This window comes from Heteronotia binoei, chromosome 17 (genome assembly GCF_032191835.1).
Source record: "Heteronotia binoei isolate CCM8104 ecotype False Entrance Well chromosome 17, APGP_CSIRO_Hbin_v1, whole genome shotgun sequence".
Taxonomy (NCBI): domain Eukaryota; kingdom Metazoa; phylum Chordata; class Lepidosauria; order Squamata; family Gekkonidae; genus Heteronotia; species Heteronotia binoei.
The window spans coordinates 33,658,588-33,684,494 of record NC_083239.1 but is presented as its reverse complement, the minus strand read 5'-3'; the positions used below and the strand labels follow the sequence as shown (position 1 = coordinate 33,684,494).

The 25,907-nt window shown below is 47.9% G+C and overlaps 1 protein-coding gene across 1 annotated transcript in view; it reads left to right on the top strand.

Annotated features, from left to right (window-relative positions):
• HPN (hepsin) overlaps positions 1 to 18,780 on the top strand; it is a 29,107-nt gene extending 10,327 nt beyond the window's left edge. Inside the window, exons 5-12 of the mRNA XM_060257950.1 lie at positions 291 to 413; positions 1,236 to 1,276; positions 3,411 to 3,576; positions 5,877 to 6,067; positions 10,533 to 10,628; positions 12,848 to 12,990; positions 16,854 to 17,018; positions 18,682 to 18,780. Coding sequence (XP_060113933.1) covers positions 291 to 413; positions 1,236 to 1,276; positions 3,411 to 3,576; positions 5,877 to 6,067; positions 10,533 to 10,628; positions 12,848 to 12,990; positions 16,854 to 17,018; positions 18,682 to 18,720 — 964 coding nt within the window. The 3' untranslated portion in view covers positions 18,721 to 18,780. The remainder of the gene's footprint in view (positions 1 to 290; positions 414 to 1,235; positions 1,277 to 3,410; positions 3,577 to 5,876; positions 6,068 to 10,532; positions 10,629 to 12,847; positions 12,991 to 16,853; positions 17,019 to 18,681) is intronic.
• Positions 18,781 to 25,907: the final 7,127 nt, after the last annotated feature.

Sequence of the window (25,907 nt, the reverse complement as noted above, 5' to 3'; positions counted from 1 at the left end):
GCTGGGGGAGGGGGTAGGTGGGCCCAGTGTTCCAAGAGGCCAGGCTGTCATAGGGGATCAGGGAGGCAGGTAAGGTAACAGCACACCTGTTCTAATCAAGCATCTTGTGTGCGTTCTATTGTCTAATGTGATGTGATGCCTCCTCTCAGAGATTCCCTGTCCTTTGGTGGCTCTTGGTAGCTCCAGTGAGGATAATGCCTTTTACGTTGGTCACATGAGTTGACTGTAGCCAGTCAGAGATCCTTGTGATAAAAACTGATGCATTCTCAGCTCTTCTGCCTTCGTTCCAGATCTCTCTCACACTCCGTCCTGTCTGCCGATACCGCAGGGGTCAACGGGACTTCCGGCTATTTCTGTGTGGATGAGTCCCGCCTACCTTTTGCCCGAAGGCTCAACGAGGCCATTGTTGTGTGGTAAGGTACAAGATGAGCTGGCTTATCCCACAAAGCCTGTCTTACGCGAAGGGCGAGCTAAAAATGGGATTAAATAAATAAATATCTCTGATGTCTTCTCTCCTCCTGAGCCTTTGGTGGGTGACCCATAACTAGACCCTAGCAAGGTCTGGGATCCTATTCAGTGGACCAGTGATCTTCTTAAAGGATAGTGATGGAATGGCACTCCTTTCTTCCTAGTTCGCTCTTGGATGCTGGCTTCGATTAATAATTTCCCACATTTTTAGCAGCAGCAAGCTAAGGTTGAAGATGACCATCGTAGCCAACATAAATAGCACTTAGCACGTCCTAAAGCTGCCAGGTGAGCTTCAGCCACTGGAATGATAGATGTGGATCAAAGACTGGTTCAGGAGGGAGGGGCCATGGCTCAGTGGTAGAGCCAGAAGGCTCCAGGTTCAATCATGGGAATCTTCAATTAAAAGAGTCAGGTAGCAAGTGATATGAAAGACCTCAACCTGAGATCCTACAGAAGTACAGAGTAGGCAATGCTAACCTTAATAAACCAAAGTGTTTGACTCAGCACCAAGCAGCTTCATGGGTTTGGCCATCACTTCTGCCCCATGCTTCAGACAGCCCTTACCTTTTTTATTTTCAAAAACGCTGCACTGATATGGTTCCTCTGTTACTTCCAGCCATAAGGGCTAGAGCCTTGTTTTTCCAAACAAAAGCTAAGCTTTTGGGATCATGGGTTGCAGGGAGATAAGGAATCCACACACCTCTTAATGATGCTGTTGCCTTCTTCTCCAGAGCTGAGTATTCTCTCTCTCTCTCTCTTTCTTGTAGTGAATGTCCAACAGGTCGGTTTCTGGCAACACTCTGCCAAGGTATGAAAATCCTGCTGCTTTCAAGGGGCACAGTCTTTATCCATATACTTGCACACAGGTCTCTCTCTCTCTGGCTGGGTACAGATGGGCAGCTTTAGGTGCATTGGAGGCGTCCCAAACTGTGCTGCTCCAAACTGGAGTGGCAAAATCCTGATCAGATACTCCCGCATGAAGCTCCCATATAGCATGCAGGGGGTGCTTTGGCACGTTCACATGGTGGTTGTGTGCCACCCCCTTAGCGCAGTTTGAGTTTCTTTTTTTTCCCTTACATTTTTAGTGGCCATGCTCTCATGCACACATGCGCTCATGTAACCTGGGCAGTTTTTTTTTTTTTTTTTTAAAAGAATACTGGCGAGCACCTAGACTGGATTGGCGGGTTCACACGCTTGCGCGCTCTTGTGGTCAGACACCCGGAAAGATGGAGGGAGTGCGGCAGGAGAATTTGTTACCACTTCTCAAGTGGTAACTGTTTGATCCATCTCAGAGACTTCGGAGGACAGGGTGGGTGCGGGAGCCTGGGGGCCGTCCCTACGTTGGCTCAAATTGGCCGTCTGAATTCAGCCTCTGTGTCTCTTTTTTCCTAGCCTTCCATTCAGGCATGCTTCTGAGCAGGGGTGGAATTCTAGCAGGAGATCCTTTGCATATTAGGCCACACCCCCTGATGTAGCCAATCCTCCAAGAGCTTGCAAAAAAAGAGCCTTGTAAGCTCTTGGAGGATTGGCTACATTAGGGGTGTGTGACCTAATTTGCAAAGGAGCTTTGGCTAGAATTCCACCCCTGCTTCTGAGTCTTTCTTGATTCTCCTTATGCTGTTATTCCAAACCTACTTTTCCCTTTGTTTCTCACATGCTTGCATCTGGATGCTCTTGGGGAGTTTCTGAACCTTGCCACAGAAGCTATGCTGGACCAGTTCTGACATACTTGGGGTTCATGCAGTGAGTTTTTATGCAATCTCATACAGGTGGAAAAGTTACATCTGAATAGGGAAAAGGAGAATCAGTTAACTGTTGATTCAATTGACTGTTAGCAATATGTGCAGTGCCAGGCCCAGTAAATGAGGGGAACCTACATTCCCTTTTGTTGGAGAATAGCTGGGTAAAATAAAGAGAGAAAGCCAAAAGATTAAGTATGGCTGTTTTCCCACTGACCTTACTCCTGAGCGACGTCCCTCTTCACCGTGCAGCGTCTGCGCGGATTTCCCACCAACTGCTGCGCACCACCAGGAAGTGCCGCGGCTTTTGCGTCGCAGATGTAAACAGCTAAAAACCAGTTTACATCTGCGACGCAAAAGCCGCGGCTCTTCCTGGTTGTGCGCAGCAGTTGGTGGGAAATCTGCGCAGACGCTGCGCGGTGAAGAGGGACGTCGCTCAGGAGTAAGGTCAGTGGGAAAACGGCCCAAGTTAACTTAGTGATGGCAGACATGTGGGTAACCATGTTGGTCTGAAACAATAGAAGTTTGAGTCCAGTGGCACCTTTAAAACCAGCAAAGTTTAATTCTGGGAGTAAACTTTTTATGCGTATGCACACTTGTTATCTGAAGAAGTGTACCTGCATACGAAAGCTTATACCCAGAATTAAACTTTTTTGGTCTTAAAGGTGCCAGTGGACTCAGACTTTGTTCTAGTACATGGAGATGTTTGAGGAGCCCCAAACTCCTTGTATTGGTTAAGCCACGTGAGGCCATTGTTTTAATGTGATCATTCAGCCTTCCATTTGTAATACGCTGAACAATGAGATATTGGAATGAAATTTGGAGGACGCCATTTGAACAAGATCCTAAATTTTTTGCTTTGACTATTAACTCAGCCCCTAAACCCAATTTCACAAGGAGGCAAAGGAAAATACGAAATATACTGCGAGGGGGATATCTCTCTTGAAGACTGAGACATGGGAAGGAATGCTGAGAGGCATATTGAGGACAAGATTCTGCGTCTGAAGATCAAGTACCAGGATGACCCCGGTATCTTTTTTTAGGGGTAGGGAAATAGGAATGCTCCACACAGTATGCTTTCTCTTTTCAACACTGAATGATGGGAACCAAAGTTGACACATGTCCAGCTCCGATCTTGATCGTGTGGAAGCAGGACATGAGCTCGCTTCTTTGCAGCCCTAGCCATTTATTTGTGCCTTGCAGATTGTGGACGCCGGAAGTTGCCCATGGACCGGATTGTGGGCGGCCAAGATGCCAGCTTGGGCAAGTGGCCCTGGCAAGTCAGCCTGCGCTACGACAGGACTCATCTTTGCGGGGGCTCCGTCATTTCTGAGGAGTGGGTAGTCACGGCTGCGCACTGTTTCCCAGAGTAAGTTACTCTTACGATAGAGGCCAACTCCATAAGATTGCCATCTCAGGGTTCCAGGTGACTTCTCTGGTTCTAGTTATTTGGCTATTTATTTGGTTCTTTGGGTATTTATTTGCTTCATTTGTACCCCACCTTGTCTCCCCAGTGAGGTCCAAAGCAGCTTATACTGTTCTCTCCTCCATTCCTTTGTATCCTCACATCAACCCCGTGAGGTAGGTTAGGCTGTGTGACCGACTCAGGGTCACTCAGCGAACTTCCGTGGCACAAGTGGGGATCTGAACCCAGGTCTCCCAGATACTAACCCAGCCCTCTTAATCACTGCACCACAGTGGCTCTCCAGAGCGCAGCTGGTTATTCCCCCTGCTTAGACGTAGAGACTCTGCAGTTGTGTCACCATTCATGTCCATTGGACTCCATCCTGAAGCACTGATCACATTCTAGCTGACCACCCTCTGCTCTTGCCCAGTGTCACTGGCTCCATCCACCGACCTTCTATGCATTACTCCTTGGCTCCATGTCTTAGGTCTGAGCCTAGAAAGCCTGGGAGCTATGCCTTCCCCCTCTCTAATCTCCACAGACCCCTGGCTCAGCGGCTATAGTTTTTAATGTAGCTAACTATAGTTCATCAGATCTTCTGAATGTGGCTCACGGCACTAGCTGCAGTTGGTCAGGATTCACCGACCAACATCTGAAGCTGGAGTTGGTATATTGATGATGAAGGGTTTTAACTATGTAGATAGATCCAAGTGGGCAGCCGTGTTGGTCTGAAGCAATAGAACAAAGCAGTAGACAAGTGCACCTTTAAGACCAACTAAGTTTTATTCAGAATGTAAGCTTTCGTATGCTGTAAGCAGACTTCATCAGACAAAAATGGAATGGAAGCAGCTGTTCTTAATATAAGTGGGCAGTGTAGAATCATGGGAATGTTTTTAGCCGATTAAAAGAATCACAAATAGGGATCTGTGTTTGTTAGCGTTAGGACAAAGCAGTCTGCTTTTTATCACCCTCCAGCGTTTTTTCAGCCTTGCTTTGTCCTAACGCTAACAAACACAGATCCCTATTTGTGATTCTTTTAATCTGCTAAAAACATTCCCATGATTCTACACTGCCCACTTATATTAAGAACTGCTGCTTCCATTCCCATTTTGTCTGATGAAGTCTGCTAAAGAGCATACAAAAGCTTACATTCTGAATAAAACTTAGTTGGTCTTAAAGGCGCACTTGTCTGCTGCTCGGTTTTATGATTTTGTGTGATGTAACAATGTGTGGCCGTTTTGGTTTAATCCTGGCTTGTTCTCCAGCACTTTCTATGTTTCTACGCTGTTTGAACTTCCAGACAGACCTGTGCAGGGGGAAACAGAGAAGAGGATGAAACCAACATTAATTGTAGGGTTGCCAGCCTCCAGGTGGGGCCTGGAGAGCTCTCAGAGTTACAACCATTTTCCAGACGACAGAGATTAGTTACCCTCGAGAAAATGGCTGCTTTGGAAGGTGGACTCCATGGCATTATAACCTGCTGAGACCGCTGTCCTTCCCAAACCCCACTTTACCCAGTCTCCACCCCCAAAGTCTCCAGGAATTTCCCAGCCTAGAGCTGGCAGCCCTAATTCATTGAGGCAAGCCAGGATATAGTTGTCTGCAAACCGAATCCTGATTTCACAACCAGAAGGAGAAGGAAGAGGAGGAGGAGATTGGATTTATACCCCTCCCTTCACTACCTAAATGAGTCTCAGTGCAGCATACAATCTCCTTTCCCTTCCCCTCCCCACAATACGTAGGTGGGGCTGAGAGAGCTCTGACAGAAACTGCTCTTGAGCAGAACAGCCCTGAGAGAACACGTGGCTGACCCAAAGCTATTCCAGTAGCTGCAAGTGGAGGGGTGGGGAATCAAATCCAGTTCTCCCAAATAAGAATCTGCACACTTAACCTTGAAAAGGTCCTTCAAAAGGCAGCTTCTGTGAGAGCTCTCTCAGTCCTACGTACCACACAGGATGTCTGTTGTGAGGGGGGAAGTTAAAGGAGATTGTGAGCCTCTCTGAGATTCAGAATATCCAATATCATTCTCCTCCTCCTCCTCTTCTTCTTCGGCAGCTAATGACAAATCACTTCTTGCCTTGAAAACCCAAAGGGGGCCACCATAATTCGGCTGCATCTTGGCAGCGAACAATATGTGTGTGCATGCCTGTGTGTGTTAATTCAGATTCATTATAACCTTAATGGGGGGTGGAGAGTCGCTTCGCTTTCCAAGTGCCTGTTCCCAGCACTGACAGCTGCTCTTCTTCTCCAATCTCTGCCTGCAGGAGGAATCGAGTGGTCAGCCGGTGGAGGGTGTTCGCAGGTGCAGTTTCTCAGCAATCAGCCAAGGGGCTGCAGGTGGGGGTGACGAGTGTGGTGTACCACGGCGGGTACCAGCCTTTCCTGGATCCCAACAGCGAGGAGAACAGCAATGACATTGCTCTTATGCACCTGGGAACACCCCTTTCCTTCAGCGGTGAGGACCCGGGGTGATAGTGTGGGGTGGGGAGAGTGTACAGGAGCGAGGAGGTGTGGGGAGAGGGTGCGCTGGCCTATGGGCACAGGAGACGGTAAGGCGGAGCTATGAGATTGACATCCAAGCAAAGGGGGTTGGTTCATCTCTCACGGAAGACTGGCGCTTCCTGTTTTCCAAATGGATGCTGTCATCGGGGAGGTGAGTGGGGGTGGCGGCCAGTGTATCATAGAGCTGTGAATCATAGAGCTGTGGGGGTAGAGTGTCTCCTATTTGCAGCGGGGTCTCACCACACAAATGGTGGCTTTCGAATGGGAAATGAGTTGGAAAAAATGTCACCTTGGACTCTGAGGGTGGATTCACTGCATCCACAGAATCTTATTTATTTATTTATTTACAGGGCTTTTTTTGGTAGCAGGAACTTTGCGTATTAGGCCACATACCCCTGGTGTAGCCAATCCTCCCAAGAGCTTACAGGGCTCTTATTCCAGGGCCTACTTAAGCTCTTGGAGAATTGGCTACATCAGGAGCGTGTGGCCTAATATGCAAATGAGTTCCTACTATAAAAAATACCCTGGTTCCACTGGTGTGCCCACCACATACAAAAAATATGCACAATTACATACACGTGGTGTGTGGCCTAATATGCAAAGGAGTTCCTGCAACAAAAAAACCCTGTTTATTTGGATTTATGGTCCCCCAATCCCTGCATGCACAGGGCTCTGGGCGATAAACAACAATAACATAGAATACATCATAGACCTTATTAAAATATTATAAATACATTATTCGATTCTTAAAAGCAGTCCCCAGATGGCGTTAATGAATCAGACTTTAACTAGTTCCAGACTGTGTTACCGCCTCAGAAACAGGATAAGGAGGAGGGAGAGAGGGAGAAGGAAAAAGAGAGAGAAGGGTGCATGCCGTGATATTTCCTATTGCTGTCCTCAACTGAGAACCTGGTGGGACATCTCTGCCCTGCAGCCTATGCAGAATTGAATTCACCACATGTACACAGCAAAGGAAAAGGTTAAGGTGGACAGAGTGAGAAAAGGGGAGGAGGGCTTCCCTCTGCTAAAAAGCTATGCTGGCTTGCAAGCGCATGATGTGCTAGATGAGTCTTTGTAAGAGTGGGGAATGTGGAACCCATTCCCTGTCTCGAACTCCAGTCAGCCTTGGGGTGGAGAATCTCTTGCAAGCAGAAAGCGAGCTTTGAGCCAAGTTGAAGAAGTTGGAGAAGGCAAAAAAAAGAAGAGTGTGATTCTCTTTGGTCCTTTGGCAGCTGAAATAATTGCCAAACACGATATGGTGTTTAGAAGATAAGGAGTATCTGTTTACATTCTATGGGGCTGTGATGTGCTTGAAATAAAAGGCTTGCTTTTAAAATAAAGAGGCATGCACACATTTTTATGGAGAAACAAGACCCAGTTATGGCTCAAGAAAAAAAGCACAATTACATACACGAGGATTTCTGTTTGTGCATATATGTGCAAGCGTGTGTGAATTTACTTCATTTGCTTTATTTCTTGTTGAGACTCAAGGCAGAGTACAGAATTATAAACAATGCAATAAAGATTGGTTGAATACGTGCAAAAAAAATCGGATCACACAATTAAAGAAGTCAGTCAGTCACTTTATTTATATGGCACCAAGCCAACCATAAAAGCCTATTCAAACAATTTGAACATTGAATGGCAAAGTTATCCATGGTTAAAATAGTATAGTAAAATGAATAAAAGTATCAATAAGATTAAAGAAGGATGAAATAAAAACAACATAAGGGATTGCCAACCTTTTATTTAACAAGAGCTATATCTGAGTAATGAAAAATATCCCCCCCTTTCCCTGGCATGCTATCAACTTTTGTTCTGTCCTAGAAACCAAAAGTGAACAAGGTACAGTATTTGAAATGCACTAATCAGATAAGCAGCACAGAGAGAAAGTCTATGAAATAAAGGCTTAAGAAAAAGAACCCAGAGAAGATCCTTTCCCAGACTTTACCTGGATCTTGTCGAGCACTATCTTATGTCTCCCTGCTCCCCATCAATCGTTTGGAGAAACTAGGTCCCTCCTTGATAAAAACAAAAATCCCAGTTTTACCAAGAATGCCGTTTATACTTTTACAGGCATTATTCTTTACTGTAAGTTTTAAGGACATCAAAAATTTACAGAAACACAGTGGATAATCCCTGGCAGGTGGGATTATCAGGAAGCAGTACATTAAAGACAGTTTGCTGGTAGGTGGGGAAATAGGAGAAACACCCAGTGTCCAAGGTGACAACTAGTATGCCGAAAGGTCACAGATGGATAATCCATGGCAGGTGGGGCTGGCAGGAGATGGAACATTAGACTTTCAGGTGGAGATTACAGGTGAGCAGATTCTTAGTAGTTGTTATGAAAACTTTACATCCCACCTCGAATACTTCTGGATCCCACACAGGGCTTTTTTTGTAGCAGGAACTTCTTTGCATATTAGGCTACACACCCCTGATATAGCCAATCCTCCAAGAGTTTACAGGGCTCTTAGTATAGGGCCTACTGTAAACTCTTGGAGGATTGGCCACATCAGGGGTGTGTGGCCTAATATGCAAAGGAGTTCCTGCTATTAAAAAAGCCCTGGTCCCACCGGTGTGCTCACCATGTACCAGCAGCTGACAAGCGCTGTTTAAGGAATCCACAAGCTGCTCAGCAGCAGTTGAGAGCTCCCTGAATGAGATACCATACAGCCATTAAACTGGATTTCACAATTAACAGAACAATGCAATAATATAGCCAATATCCTGTCCTGGATGGACCAGCCTAGACTGATCTTGTCAGATCTTAGAAGCAAGCCAGGGTCGGTCCTAGTCAGTATTTGGATGGAAGACCACCAAAGTCCAGGGTTGCTATGCAGAAACATGCAATGGTAAGCCAGCACTAAATATCCTTTACCTTGAAAACTCTTCAGGGACACCTTTTCAGCTGCAACTTGATGGTAAATCTATAGAGCTCTGATGGTAAAGCTCTGTCTGTATTCACCCACCCACCCATCCATTCATTCATTCAGTAATGCATTAAAGATAGTATAATCTAGCCCAGGGGTGTCAAACTCATTTGTTATGAGGGCTGGATCTGACATAAATGAGACCTTGTTGGGCCAGGCCACGTGTGTCATAAAATGTAATGCCAGGTAGCAAAGATATAAACTTTATAAAGAACATAGAGAAGCACAATTAAAGATTTTTTTAAAAAAACTTACAAGATTAGCACTCTTGCAATATTTTGATTATTTAACAGTCTCTGATAACTGACATCTCTTGCTCTGAATTATTGCATCAAACTCTAAAGACAATGTCTGTGCTGTAGCAATTTTGAGTATGCCATTCAGGTGTTGTTCAAGTGTGCGTGTATGTAAGTTGCAAATCTACTCTTGATTGATTGACATTCATTGCAGAAATCTCATGGTCAATGCTTTGAGCCTAAGACCCAGGGGGAAACATGAAATGGCTGGGCATTGTGAGCTTTTGTACATAAGTTGCTTCATGTGCTGGTCAACCGATAGAGAAAATAGAGGCTTTGCTCCATAGCTCTTGTGCGATTGAGCAAGCTGTGATGCAGAAGGAAGCGAGAGAGAGAAGAAAGCAGATGACAGTGAGGTGCTCATGGGCCTGATGGGAGCCCTCTGGGGCCTGATCCGGCCTGCAGGCCACACGTTTATTTATTTATTCCACTTATATCCCACCCTCCCCAAACGGGCTCAGGGCGGCTAACAACAGTCACAATTCGATGACAATTCACATTAGGACAATAAAACATTATTAAAATATTAAAACAATTTAAATACCGTTCAAGATATAACTCAGATGGCTTCTGTTTGAATTAATTTGTCATGCTACTGTGGGGCAGATGATATACACCCCCATAGTTGTTAAAAGTACCTCTTTTTAGTTCTTAAAAGCCTGAACATATGAACATATGAAGCTGCCTTATGCTGAATCAGACCCTTGGTCCCATCAAAGTCAGTATTGTCTTCTCAGACTGGCAGTGGCTCTCCAGGGTCTCATCTGAGACACCTCTTTGCCTGGACCCTTTTTTGGAGATGCCGGGGATTGAACCTGGGACCTTCTGCTTCCCAAGCAGGTGCTCTACCCCTGAGCCACCGTCGCTCCCCAAACAACTATGTCTTACAGGCACTGCGGAATTGTGACAGGTTTGACACCTCTGATCTAGCCACTAAACTGGATTTCACATTTCAGAGTAACACAATAAAGACAGTACAGTACAGCCAATAAATGTCACAGTACGGGGGCGGGGAGAAAATGGCTCAGAATTTTCACATGCAATTAAATCTAGAGCCTGTAACCTTAATTTAAAAAACCAAACCAAAACAGCCGCTCAACTCTGTTTTCCGCAATTGTCGAGTTATGATCAAGCCAAAGACAGGGCAGAAAGATTAGTCCACCCCGCTGATGATACTTTCTGTCCACAGAATATATCCAACCCATCTGCCTTCCAGCCCTGGGTCAGCCCTTGGTGGATGGCAAGATCTGTACAGTAACAGGCTGGGGCAACACACAGTACTATGGTAAGTACCTGTTGAGGCCACTGGGTGGCAGCAGCTCTTATGGGTTGAGGAGGAGGGTTGTCTTCTGCAATAATGTGCAAATGCAGATGTTGCTACAAGGTGTGGCATTGTAAAAACTTTACACTTGGTTCTTGTGGAAGAGATTCAAATGCGTAGTTGTTTGTTCATTTCTTTTGAAGATTTCCCTCTCCCATGATAACCCTGCAGTTCCTCTTTTGTGCTGTTCCTGAAGGTCCCCCCTTAAAACAGAGATGGCCAAACTGTGGCTCGGGAGCCACATGTGGCTCTTTCCTACATATTGTGTGGCTCTCGAAGCCTTCCATGTCCCATCAGCCGGCTTGGAGAAGGCATTTGTCTCTTTCAATAACTTCTTCAAGCCAAGCCAGCTAGCAGCTTAGAGAATGCATTTAAAGTTAAAATTGCTTTCTTTCCACCTCTCCCACCTCCATCCCTATCCATTTCCCTTCCTTCCTTCCTCTATCCCTCCTTCCCTCCAGCTCTCAAATATCTGACATTCATGTCTTGCAGCTCTGAAACATCTGATGTTTATTCTCTGTGGCTCTTTCGTTAAGCAAGTTTGGCCACCCATACCTTAGAATATCATTCGGGGAACATTTGGGCCACTGCAGAACGGGGAGGATTTTCAAGGGGGTTCTACCATTTGCATACCCCCCCTCCACCTGTTTCCTGACCTGTATGGCAATTTTGAATGATGTAGGGTCAAACCTGGCAAGCCCTCAGAATCCAAAGTGGGATCAGATCAGGTTTTCTGGTGGGTAGCTTTCAGTACGAGAGCAGCACTTGGTTTATGTGGTCGCAGGCAGCTTGACCTGAGTGGTTCCCTGAAGTTTACTCTTCTGGCATGTCTGTCTCTCTGAGCTACACACAGGGCTTTTTTTTGTAGCAGGAACACCTTTGCATATTAAGTCACACCCCCTGTGATGTAGCCAATCTTTCAAGAGCTTACAGTATGCTCTGTCCTAAGAGCCCTGTAAGCTCTTGGAAGATTGGCTACAGCAGGGGAGCGTAGCCTATTCTGCAAAGGAGTTCCTGCTACAAAAAAAGCCCTGGCTACACATGATATTGGGGTTGTGTTATTTCACCTGCAGCAGTAAAAGGGAGGCCCAATAGGGATGGTGGTTGCAGAGCTGGGGAAGGGGAGCATTTAATCTCCCACACGTGCCGATTCGGCAATTTAAAAGGAATGTTTCTTCTAGCAAAAACAGACCATTTCAGAGGGCAGCAGGAGAGCTCGGTTTGCATCCAGGAGCACAATTTGAATCCAGTAGAACGGCTCAATTTGAATCCAGAAGCAAACAAGAATTCACTGCCAGAGGATGCAGTGATAGCTCCAGGAATAGATAGCTTTAAAAGGGGATGAGATAGATTCATAGAGCACGAGTCTATCAGTGGCTGCTAGCCAGGGTGAGTAAAGGGAACCTCCCCATTCTGAGGCACTAATTCTCTGTCTCCCAGAACTAGGAGTCAACATCAGGGGAAGGCCTTGGTCTTTATGCCCTGTTGTTGGCCATCCAGAGGAACTGATCGGCCATTGTGTAAGACAGAGTGCTGGACTAGATGGACCATGGTCTCATCCAGCAGGGCTGTTCTTATGCTCTTATGGGAGTGGTCTTGGCCTCTCTGCCCTGTTGTTGGCAGTGTAGAGGAACTAGTTGGCCACCATGTGGGACAGGATGCTGGACTAAATGGACTGCTCATCTGGTCCAGCAGGGCTCTTCTTACGCTTCTAAGATTTCAGGGTATAAGCTTTTGTGAGTCTGATGGATGGAACTTTGACTCTCAGAAGCTTATATCCCAAAGATCTTGTAGGTCTCTAAGGTGCTCCTGGGTTTGAATCTTGGAAAAATAGATAAGTTTCATATTGCATGCCTCTCTCACCCGCGCCCCGCCACTGGGGCTTAAAATGCTCTGGTAGGGGCATTTTTGGCCGGGAAAACTGCAGCTAGCTCAACCCCCCAATTCCTGACCTACATTGCTCCCTATTTCCATGTGCCTGGCTTTTGGGATCAAATGAAACCTTTGGCATTCAAATCATGAGGCTCGGGGCTAACATATTTTGGCTTGGAGGATGCTGGAGTTCACGTTCTACCATTTCAAAGTCCATGTTGGTGATGTGGAGCTGCTAGGGACCAGCCCTGACAGGTAGAAGAAGGAACAGGGTTCTCTCGGTGCTGAGGCTCAACCTGTCTTCCATGCAGGTCAACAGTCGGACGTGCTGCAAGAGGCCAGCGTGCCAATCATCAGCACCAGCGTCTGCAACAGCCCGGATTACTACGGCAGCCAGATCAGGCCTAAGATGTTCTGTGCGGGTTTTGCTGCCGGAGGCACGGATGCCTGCCAGGTAGGCCACGCTTGGTTGTGGGTGGAAGTGTGGAAGTGGGCGGCACTAGCTGGAAATCAGGGAGCCATTGGTAGACTAAGAGGGGGAAATGGGGTGGAAGGGAGGGTTGCGAGGTCCCCTTGCCCATCCAGTGGAGGGATTTGGGGGGCATTCCAGGTGGGGGTGGACATCATGCAATGTTCTCGACATGATGATGTCACCCAAAAGTGACTTAATTGCACTGGGGACACTGTGCAGTGATGCTCTGGTATTGGGCGAAACTCTTATGGGTTTGGTTTTTTTGCCATCAAATCCCTAGTTTGCCCAAATCCCAGAGTGTCCCTGGCTGGGCGGGGTAGAAGAAGAAGAAGAAGAAGAAGATATTGGATTTATATCCCGTCTCAGAGCGGCTCACAATCTCCTTTACCTTCCTCCCCCACAACAGACACCCTGTGAGGTGGGTGGGGCTGAGAGGGCTCTCACAGCAGCTGCCCTTTCAAGGACAACTTCTGCCAGAGCTATGGCTGACCCAAGGCCATTCCAGCAGGTGCAAGTGGAGGAGTGGGGAATCAAACCCGGTTCTCCCAGATAAGAGTCCACACACTTAACCACTACACCAAACTGGCTCTGTGTGGGGGTTAAGGCCCCAAGGCCATTGGCCCTCCAGGACTTTCCCCATGGCCTTAATGGCCAGGCCACCCCTGGGGAGTTCAGGCAACAGTACTTATGAATGGGAATTCCTGGTGAGCTAGTCTGGACTCAAAAGCACAAAATGACCAGATCAGCATATGGGACCTGGGTGGCAACTCCTCATTTAGCAATTATTAATGTGAATCATCTTTAATGGAATTATTGTGGGATAATAGTTAAGTTGATCAATAGCTAAAGAGCAAGCTACATCAGTGCTGCTACCTGGCTCAACCCCTCGGCTCACAGGGATCTAGGAACAGGTCTGGATTAGGTAGTTGCATATGGGGGGTTCCATAAGCAATTGACCCAGCCTTGAGGTAGGAAGTTGGCCTTCGCAGCTATCTGGTCCCAGGTGAATATATGGTTGGAAGTCAGTGAGAATTATGTCCATAGCGATTGGAACAGGATTCACCCCTTTGGGCTGGTCAGCTGCAGACCGTCGGCCACTGGATTGGATAAGGGTCAACTTGATACAATTGGTTCGCTTCCGCTCTATGATTTCCAGGGTTCCGCTCTATGATTTCCAGGGTTTTAGAGCTGAGCAACCTCTGTTGTTATTAAATGGGACTTTAACAGCTTGGCATGGCAGGAGGGAAGAAAGCAAGAAGGAAAGAATTAGCTTTGTGGAGCTCTCCTGGAATTACAACTGGTTCTCCAGACTACAGAGATCAGTTGTCCCTGGATAAAGTGGTAACTTTGGAGAGTGGCCTCTATGGCATTACATCCCTGCTGGACTCTCTCCCCTTCCCATACTCTACCTTCCTCAGGTTCTTCCTTCAAATTCCCAGGAGTTTCCCAACCTGGAGTTGGTAATCCAGAATTCTATTTTTCCATTGATCTTGCATTAGGGTTGCCAGCCCCCAGGTGGGGAAGGGAGAATCCCTGGTTTTGCAGGCTCCTGTCCACCACTGACCAACTGACTGGCAGGGGGAAGCCCTGCCCCCAACAGCCACAACCCGGCATGATGTCCTCAACGTGATGATATTGTACAGAAACGACATCATCATACCAGGGAGGTCGCGCAGCAATGTGAGTTTTCCTGAAATGCCACGGCGTCACTGTGTGATGACCTTGGCGTGATGATGATGTCGCTTCTGTGTGATGTCATCATGTCAAGGACAAAGGAAAAACAAAGAAGGGAAAGAAACTTAACCCAAAAACTGGAGTAAGAAACCTGAAAGGTTAATATGCAATTAAAGGGTCAAACATTAAAAACAAACTGTAAAATAAATCATAAACCAACATACATGTATTTATTGTAGAAAGCTAAAACCATTTAAGGGCCCATCATAAGCCTCTATCCTATGTACAATCATGAAACCACAATGGGAACCCACTTAACTTGGCCTGATGCGTTTCGACCTAGACTGGTCGTCTTCATTTATTTTTTTATTTATTCCAGGATTTATATCCCGCCCTTCCCACGAGTGGCTCAGGGCGGCTTACAACAGACAACAAAACAATAAAATCGGAATAAATTAGTTACATTTAAAATCAAGCATTTAAAAACCTAAAACCTTAAAATTAGTAATAACTATAGAGTTATCACAGAAATCTAGAAGGTCAGAGGTCAGAAAGGTAAGTACACATATTGGTTCATTGTACAGAATAGAATAAAACAATAGAACAATTCTGGACCACAAGGAAATTTCTGTAATATAAAAAAAGAAAATGATGAATTTGTAAAAATTATTTTTAACATGCTTTTTAAGGATAATATTCAGAATCAGTTAATTACTTACAATGAAATGACAAAGGCTTAAAGATATTCTTGAGGCCTCTTATTCTACAGCCTTATGTCTTAATCAAGGGCATACATATTGCATCCAGTGTCTTATTGTATGCCTAAGAACAAAATATTAACCAAAATATAAAAGTTAAACAACACTAAAAATAATACTAAATAGAACCACACATTACAAATTTAATAGTCCAGCATTGTTCTATTGTTTTATTCTATTCTGTACCATTGTGGTTTTATGATTGTACATAGGATAGAGGCTTATGATGGGCCCTTAGTTTTAGCTTTCTACAAGGCTCGATTTATTTTACAGTTTGTCTTTAATGTTTGGCCCTTTAATTGCATATTAACCTTTCAGGTTTTTTATCATGTCAAGGATGTCACACATGGCAACATCGCCCTGCCCCCCACTCCTGGAAAGCTCCTTCCCACCCTCCACCAGTGAGAGCCCAGGACCTGGCAACCCTATGCCCAATCCATTTCAGCTTCACTCAGAAGTCTAGAGGGGAGGGGGGGGAGGAGAGTTGGCAATTAAATGCCTGCTTGCAACCTTTAGGGCAGGGATGTCAAACTCAGGGGTAGAATTCTAGCAGGCGCTCCTTTGCATATTAGGCCACACACCCCTGATGTAGCCAATCCTCCAAGAGTTTACAAAAAACAGCCCTGTAAGCTCTTGGAGAATTGGCTACATCAGAGGGGTGTGGCCTAATAAGCAAAGGAACTCCTGCTAGAATTCCAATCCTGGTCAAACTCATTTGTTACAAGGGCTGGATCTGACATAAATGGGACTTTGTGGGGCTGTGCTGTGTGTGTCATAAAATATAATGCTAGGTAGTTGAGATATGAACTTTATAAAGGACACAGACAAATACAATTTAAGATTTTTTTTTAAAAAAAAACTTAAAACATGCTTTAAAATTAGCACTCTTACAATATTTTGTTTATTTAACAGTCTCTGACAACTCTTGCTCTGAGGAGCCTTGGCCAATAGAAGGAAGAGAGGCTTGGCTCAGTAGCTCCGCTGTGCAATTGAGAGATTCTGACAAAGCAAGCTCTCCCTCCCCAAGGGAGGAGCCTCAGCCAATGGAGAAAATAGAGGCTTTGCTTCATAGCTCCTGTGTGATTGAGCAAGCCTGGCAGAGCAAGCAGTGATGCAGAAGGAAGCAAGAGGGAGAAGGAAGCAGGTGACAGCCAGTTGCTTGCAGGCCTGATAGGAGCCCTTCGGGGACCTGATCTGGCCCTCGGACTGCATGTTTGACACCCCTGCTTTAGGGAACCAAATTTCAACCCAGAAGCTGCTGATTCAAGCTCTAGAATGAACTTCAAGGCACTGTCTTGACTGGCTGTTTGCCTCTGAGGGCTCCTATTTACTTGCTGTATTTCAAGAAGGCCTAGCTGAAAGAGAAGGTGGTATGGTTGTGGCAACTAATGCCTGTTTCTCTGTGTACAACAGGGTGACAGCGGTGGCCCCTTTGTGTGTGAGGATGGTATTTCACGGACTTCACGTTGGCGGCTCTGTGGCATTGTGAGCTGGGGCACTGGTTGCGCACTTGCCAATAAACCAGGAGTCTATACCAAGGTCAATGACTTTCAGGGCTGGATCTATCGGGCCATGAAGGTAAGGAGAGTGTGGGTGTGACTTGTTCCGAGAGAGTAGTCATGTGAGTCTGATACAACAAAAGTAAACAGAGTGCCCCGAAGGATGGGGAATGTTTGCTCCTTGCACAGCCACAGGAGGAGGTTGCCAAACCTAGAGCCTAAGGAAGCCATGACCAAGTTGAAGTATCATAGGTGTGATTAGGCCTCATATTCACCTAGCCAGGAGTGCATAATTAGCCCCCTGCCCCAATTCCTCACCCCTGAGGGATTGCAGAGCAGGAGGAAAAAATGGCATCCACACAACGACACTCTAGGAATTTGTAGTAGTTTCTATGGTGAATACCATAGAGATTAGGGGTGACAGTCTGGAACATCACCTGGAAATGACATCACAGCCTCCCCAAGCTCTGCCCTCCTAAGGCATAGGCTTCCCACCCTCCCACCCTGGCGGGGGACCCCAGGATTTCCACCCTCTTTCCCCGCTTCCCAAAAAAATGGAAGCGGGGGGAGGGGGGGAAACGGCTCCGGGGAGCATGGCGAACCGCCTGATCCTGGAGCAGGCGAGGCCGCTGCGCCGCTGCCGCTCCCTCCCTGACCACCACAGCTGCTCCTCCGAGTTGAGCCCAGGCTGAGCCCATCTCGGAGGAGCAGCCAAGAGGCGGCAGCAGCGCAGGCAAAACCAGCGAGGCAAAACCAGAGAAGGGGAGGGCGAGGCAGGCCAGGAGCATGGCGAGCCGTGAATCTGGGCCCTTCTAGGACCCGGACTTGTGGCTTGCCAAGCCCCCGGCCCACCTCCACCCCCCCTCCGATTCCACCTCAGAGGCGGAGCGGGCGAGGCCGCCGCGCCGCTGCCGCCCCCCCCCCCGCCCCACTGCAGCTGCTCCTCCAAGATGGGCTCAGTCTCCTGGCTCCACCTCCAAAGTCCCCAGATATTTCTGGGATTGGACTTGGCAACCCTACTAAGGCACCACATCCAAAATCTTCTGGTGTTTGCCAAGGGAGAGTTGGGAACTCTAGCTGTGATGCACCTGTATGAAATGAGCTCAGTGTTTTGCTATTTAGTTAGCTGACAATAAGTGGATGTGAGGAAACATACAGTGCTTTTTTGGGGGTGGGGGGTGTACCAGTACTCATACATAAGGTTGTGCTGATTCCCACCAGGCTGTACTTGAGAGTTCACTCTTTTTCGGGCTAAGTGGGGCAGACTGGTGCACAAAGATCAGGACTTTAGATAACCCTGAAAAAAGGTGCCAGTACTCCGCACTGATCACTACCATCACAGAAAAGCCCTGAGTGGGCACTGTGATGCCCATTGGTGCCACGCTGAGGATTGCTGTTTTATATCTTTCCTTTATCCAAATATACCAGGAGATTATCCATCTTCGCCAGATCCCAAAGTCTAAATGCTTACTAATATCTAAAATGAATTCTGGTTGGTGGCTTTAGTTATCATCTGTGACTGGATTCTCCAATCAGAGGAGGACTGGGGAAATATGTTTGTCCTTCCCTGCAGGCGCCTTTACAATGCAATAGCACTCCCTGGGTTAGCATGAATCCCATCCCTAAATTCCCTGGTGATCATATCGCTGGCTAGGCCAAGATCCTCCCCCTTCCCCAGTTCCCTGTCTTCTTCCCTGGTCAGCCCAAAAGGGGCTACGAAGGATTGTGTTTTTTCTCCTCAGACGCACTCCCACGCCAGCGGAATGGTCATCCAGCACTGAAGCTCAGGAAAATGGGCAGCTGAGCTGCCATCTCACCAACTCTCCTTCCCTTCCAGAGAGCGACGCGGCTACATTTTTTTTTAAAAAGGACTTTTGAAATAGAGGAAATAACAGAACAATTGGACTCTGTACTTCGGCCTGGAGCAGTGTTGCTGAACAACTGCCAAGTGGCACAGTTGCAGACTCGGTAGCCCTTTGCCCTGCCAATAGGATACCTCGTCTCTGGCAGCCTGTCTGAATGGTGCTTCTAATTCTTCCCTTGTATGTCCGAGAAAGGGCTTCCACCCTGCGGCTTCAGGGCTCCTGTGATTGGCTGACGAGCGAGCCATGTGGGTGCTGACTTGGGCACAGCTGTTTTGGTCATCTGAAGGCAAATGGAAGCAGGGTGCCACGTTAGAATGTTTCTTCTCGTCCCTTGTTGTTCCCCGTGCCTGCTTTTAAGCAACTAAGTGACACTTTTAAAAACTTATTTGCTTTGAAGCAAACGAGTGATGCAGAAAACACATGCAAGAACACCTTTGCCTGGGTGCACGGAGTTCCTGAACTCTTGTCAGTGCCATCTGTGTGTTTTCACTTCTCTCGCTGTGTCAATGAACCGTCCTGCCTTCTGAACTGATCTTGGGGGAAGGCAGCAAGTCTGGGAGTCTCGTCTCTTACTTGAAGTATTATTTGGAAGAGCTTTCCCAAAGGCTGTGAGCCTTCTTTTAGTGTTATGGAGGATCAGAGGTGGACTTGATGGTTTCAGGCCTAACTAGATGTTAGAGTCCTTGGCCCGTCCTGAGGATTGCCATTCAGAGGTGGTGCACTTGGCCCAAGGTCACCAGTGACCTTTGTACTGAGTGGGATTTATACCTGGATGTCCACCATTTTACACTCAACTCAGTCTTGCTGATAATAAATAGAAAGCCCTAACTGGCTGTGATTCTCTACAGATGTAGAGCATGGGTTCATTCTGTTGCTGCTTCTCTGTAGTGAACACTCCATCCATTCATCCATCCAGGGGTCATTTTGTAGGGAAAAAAGTTGCCAGAGTCCATTAGCACAACTCATTTGCATATGCCACACACCCAGGAGTAGAATTCTAGCAGAAGCTCCTTTGCATATTAGGCCACACCCTCTGATGTAGCCAGTCTTCCAAGAGCTTATAAAAAGAGCCTTGTAAGCTCTTGGAGGATTGGCTACATCAAGGGGTGTGGCCTAATATGCAAAGGAGTTCCTGCTAGAATTCCACCCCTACACACACCTGACATCACTGGAAGGTGTACTAAATTATAGCAGCTCAGCATCTACCTTCAAATGCTTCTTGAATTATAATTGTCATAAGAAAACCTTACTCCCATCATACTTTTACTTTCTTTTATGTGGCCACAGTGGCATGATGAAGATTTCCATCTTTCTGCTTTACGTGTTTTGGTTATTTCCCCATTTTTGATGGGGAAAAATATTTAAAAGTTTTCCAGATCTTCAGCAAAATTCTCACTGGGGGTTTGAACAATGGAGCCCAGAAGCAAGTATTTGTGGCGGGGTGGGGGGTTAAGAAAAAAGAGCACAATAAAGTTTAGAGGTTCCAGATTTCTGCTCCTGTGAGCTCCTGTCCAAAATGAGGCCTCCATCCATCCAATTAGCAAAATGTTAGTTCAATTTTATACCGGAAGTGTCAGTAAACCAGGGATCTGCAGCCCATGGCTATAGAGCCAAATGTGGCTCAGTAGGAAAATGAATCTGGCTTTTCAAAAATGAAAATTACATGTACTGCAGAAATGCAATTTGGTTTGTGGCCAAACTACAAATCGAACTGGGAGATTCACTGGCAAGCTGAACCGGTTCTTGGTTCGTGGTCTCCAGTAAACCCCATGAAAAAGACCACAGGTGGTGGTCTTTGCAGAAAGCTGAACAACTTTAACTTTAAATGCATTCTCCAATTCTTAAATGTGATGGCTGGCTTGGCTTGGAAAAGTGATTGAAGAAAGAAATGCCTTCTCTAAGACAACCAGCAGGGCAGTGGGGGTTTCGAGAGTCACACGGCTGAGCCAAATCATTTGGGAGGTCTCGCGCGTGTCCCGCTTCCTGATAAAGGACTTGGACGGCTGTTGTTTGTCCTGTGGAAACTTTATGGATTAATGATCAACATGTCAATTTCCGGTAATGTTAAACTGTACATTTTTGATTACCCAGAGGGGTATTCTTAAACCAGCACTTTTCTGATCTCTGGCTCTGAATTAGGACACTTTTCGGTTCTTAAATTGTAAAAGGTCATAGGTCATCTCTCGGCATGGGAACAATAGGTATCTCTTGGGTCCTACTTGGCCAAAAATGATAAGAATGTACCAACACCTTCTGTCTGTCTTAACCAACATTTCATGTCCAGCATGTAAATGTATGGGTAGACCTGGTGTCAAGTACTCTTGCCATTAGGGGTTAACTCTATGCTGAAAAGCCTTTCATTGTTCTGAAACTATTTTTCACCTGTTATTTAGTTTAAAGTGTGTTGTTTGCCTGCTTGCAGGACTGCTTTGACTAGTCAAGAGAGATGAGAACCGGAGTGATTTGCTTTGTGTTATCAATCTAACTGCACCTGCTGTGTAACTGTGGGGAAAACTACCCAGGGGAATGAGGGGGGTGCAAATGTGCCTTAGCTTCTATAAAGCAGGGGTGGCCAAAGCAGGGGAGAGCCAGTTTGGTGTAGTGGTTAAGTGTGTGGACTCTTATCTGGGAGAACCGGGTTTGATTCCCCACTCCTCCACTTGCACCTGCTGGAATGGCCTTGGGTCAGCAGTAGCTCTGATAGGAGTTGTCCTTGAAAGGGCAGCTGCTGTGAGAGCCCTCTCAGCCCCACCCACCTCACAGAGTGTCTGTTGTGGGGGAGGAAGATATAGGAGATTGTAAGCCGCTCTGAGTCTCTGATTCCGAGAGAAGGGGGGGGGTATAAATCTGCAGTCGTCGTCTTCTTAACGTAAGAGCCACACAGGATAAACATCAGATGTTTGAGAGCCGCAAGACAGGAAGGCAGGAAGGAAAACAGATGGAGGAGGGAGGGAGGGAGAGGTGGGAAGCAAACAACTTTAACTTTAAATGCATTCTCCAATTCTTAAATGTGATGGCTGGCTTGGCTTGGAAAAGTGATTGAAGAAAGAAATGCCTTCTCTAAGACAACCAGCAGGGCAGTGGGGGTTTCGAGAGTCACACAATATGTGTAAAAGAGCCACGTGTGGGTCCCGAACCACAGTTTGGCCACCCCTGCTATAAAGTCTATGTTTTAGGAGTTGCGATTAGTCTTGACTCAAGCCAAATGTTGAGTCAATATCTTTCCTAATGCTTGAATAAATGGAACCATTTTGAACCCAATGGACTGTTTACTGAGCAAACGGGTAGGACTGACGTAGGAAAATGGTTTCAGTACGGTGAAAGGCTTTTCAGTATAGAGTTAACCCCTTAATGGCAAGAGTACTTGACACCTGGGCTTGTTCATATTTGTTGACACAGTGGTCATTAGCTGGGCCAATCTGATCCTTTTCAGGCCCCCTAGTACCACTGTAAGTATTCTCTTTGCACATGTTGGAGGTCAGTCTCTCACTCCAGAGCCAGAAAAAAAGCCAGGAACATTCCTGTTGCCTCTCCTACTGTAAATAGCTGAATTTGTCAGTTCAGCACTGTTCTATTGGATCATGAATCGGTTCACTCGAGATTGTATATACTGGTACCACAATAATGATAATAAAACTTGTTTTCATGAGCAGTGGCTCTTGGATTTTCTTGTAGATGGTGCTAGGGTCTGCCGGCGTTCAAATCAGGAATGTCCTGCTACATACACTATGGCCCCTTGGGTATGTACATAAGTGCCATCAAGTTGCAACTGACTTACGGTGACCCTAACTTTCAGGGGCTTTCAGGGCAAGGGAGAGGCAGAAGGGGTTGGCCATTTGCCTTCCTCTGCAGAGTGTTCCTTGGTGGTCTCCCAGGTACCAACCTTGCTTGATTTCTGAGATAGCGGGAGGGATGGTGGCTCAGTGGTAGAGCATCTGCTTAGTAAGCATAAGGTCCCAGGTTCAATCCCGGCATCTCTAACTAAAAAGGGTCCAGGCAAATAGGCATGAAAAACAACTTGAGACTCTGGAGAGCTGCTGCCAGTCTGAGTAGACAATACTGACTGATGGACTGAGGGTCTGATTCAGTATAAGGCAGTTTTATATGTTCATCTTATGCAATCAGGTTAGAGACCATGCTGCCTTCCCTCTCCTGCCCCTTGGGTAGCCCTGGAGGGGGGGCAAAGCCCCTTCCCTTTAATAGAGGCTTCGTGTGTGGGTGTGGGCAGCTAAAGCTTTTCATGGCAAGGTTGTAGAGGGCCAGTAGCAACCTGAAGAAGTGAAGGTGGCCCTGTTTTTGAACAATGAGTACGGATCGAGCTACTGTTGATTGCATCAGACTACCATACTTTTCATACATAATGCCAGCATGGCCAATGGCTGGGGCTGATGGGAGTTGTAGGCCAAAAAACATCTGGAGAGCTACCATTGGCCACTCCTGGCATAGCGGGATTTGGTACCTCATTAAGCCTGCATTAAAGAGGCAGGGCATTTTCCCCCCTCTGTTGTGGGCAACCATACAGGGGTATCGAACTCATTTGATCTTCTTCGTGGTCTCTGTGCATCACACCGATGGGAGATAGGCGCCTGCGCCGATCACGATCGGTAAACTTCAAAGCTGCGGATTTCCGCGCCCCCGCCGCAGCGCGCATGTGCAGTCCCCCACTGCGCATGCCCACCGAGGCGGGGAGCGGACATCCCGCCAGTTCTCTTCTGACCGCCGCGCTGATCAGTCGATCTCTACCGCTACGGTCGGTGAACTTCGTTCTATTGCTTAGCTGTAGTTAGTGTAGTTTAGTTTTGTTAGTTTTAGATAGTTAGATAGTTGTTAGGTTTTTCTACTGCGAGGTGGGATTTTTTCCCCTGTTTAGCGGGGTCTTCCCTCCCTCGCGGCCGCGTTTTCCCGCCTCGCCTTCGTGGCGTATGGAAAGACGGGGGTTTTTTCGCCGGTGTGCGAAGTGCGGCAGTAAAATTGCCCCCCCCCCCCACGGACACTCTCTCTGTTTGCTGTGCCTTGGGGAAGGACACAAGCCGGATTCCTGTGGACACTGTGCAAAATTTTCTAAACAGACCAGGAAGAACCGGGCCGCGAGGTTGGCTGCGGCGCTCATGGAGCAGGCCCTCTCACCCCGCAAAATGGCCGCCGAACAGGCCGATCCCGAAGAGCTGTCGACATCGAAGCCGGTCGACACCGATCAGGCCTCCACTGACGCCGATCGCCCCCATAAACGTGCGGGCTCGGCTACCGCTATTGAGTCCCCGGTGCCAGTTAAGAGGCACAAGGACGAGAAGGCAACATCGGGCGACAAGGCCAAAAAGCCTAAAAAACCTGAGAAGGCTGGGCCTCTGCTGTCGGCACCGCTGACTTCCCCCGAATCGCCCCCGGAGCGGGTGGGCGACGCACCGCCCCTGAAGCTTCTCTCTACACACAGGGACAGCTCGCTGCTCGCTTCGGCCTCGACACAGCTCGTGATCACCGATTCGGACTCTGAAATCGAATCGGCCCAACGTACCGGCAGAAGCCTGGACCGACGCTCCTCTTCGGGTCGGGAAACCCCCCGGTCTCGAAGCCCGATTCGGCACCGACCTGATCGGGACCGACCCAAGGGACTTTCTCCACAAGACGGCGGGGCTGATCGCACTCAGCACCTACCACAACAAGTGCCTTGGGACCAGCGCCAATGGCAATATCTTTACGGTGCTTATCCTCTTCAGCCTCCCTTTCCCTGGCTCCCTCCAAAGCAGCCGGAATGGGACCAGCGCTCGGCCAGCTCCTATCAGTCCCGAATGTCTGCTCGCCCTCAGAAGCGTTCTTCGGCATCGGCGGCGGTGGGATCGGCTTCTGCAGCGGCGCCGGTGACGACTTCCCCCGTGATTGAACGTCGGACCCGATGCGACTCGACCCCTAGGTCGGCACCGACACCACAGGTGTCTCCGGTCGAACATAACCCATCCGAGAAGTCGGCGGAGGCATCCCCCAGATCTTCGGACTCTTCACTTGAAGAGCCGGAGGACCCATCCTCTGGAGATCCTTCTCCTCCCCAGAAGACGTCTGACGAGCTCCCCATCTCCCCATCGGAGGACCTCAAGTCCTATGGGGACCTGGTACGGAGGATGGCCCAGACGCTGTCCCTGTCGACGGAACAACCGCAACCGGTCATAACGGACAGTGTCTTTGACATTGTTCAGAGGGACACTTCCACGGCGGTGGCATTACCACTCACTAACGTGATGCTCCAAACCGTCAAGTCCTCCTGGGACAAGCCCGCCTCTACGCCAGTGTCTTCCCGGCGCTTGGATCATATGTACAGGATCCAGGAGAGCACTGCCGAATTCCTCTACACACACCCTAGACCGAACTCGGTGGTTGTCTCTTCTTCGTCTAGGGCGAAGAAGACACACTCCACGCCGCCCGATAAGGAAGGTAGGAAACTGGACTCCATGGGTCGTCGGCTGTACTCTGCGGGCTCTCTCGGGGTGAAGATCGCCAATTACTCGGCTTGCATGGGGCGCTACCAATACGCCTTATGGGAACAGGTCTCCTCCGTGATGGGCACCCTCCCGGAACAAAGCAGAAGCACCCTTAGACGGCTCCAGAAGGAAGGGATGCTCTTGGCCAAACAGCAGCTCACATCCGCCAGGCATTCAGGGGATGCATGCGCCAAGGCATTGACAACGGCCATTTCCCTTCGACGCCACTCTTGGCTGAGGTCCACGGCGCTCCAACCAGACACTCAGGTCTATGTGGAGGACCTCCCCTTTGAGGGTCCTGGTTTGTTCAGCTGCACAACTGACTCTGTCCTCCAGGAGCTGGACAAAAGCATCAAGACGTCCCGCAACCTTGGTGTTTCGGCCCCCCGTCCGCAGACAAAGCGACAGTGGACAAAGCCGTGGCAGAAGAAGCAGTATGCGAAGTCACCAGAGTGCTCCTGGAAACCTAAGTCTTCCACGTCCTTCCAGCGCCAGCAGTACCCCGCCAAGCAGAAGTACTCTCCCCCTGCTACCCAGCCTCGCCAAAAGGGATCCAAGCAGGGCAAGCAGGGCCTTTGACTTCCGTGTCCTGCCTATGGTCGCGGACTCTATTCGCCTCTCCTCCCATTTGCC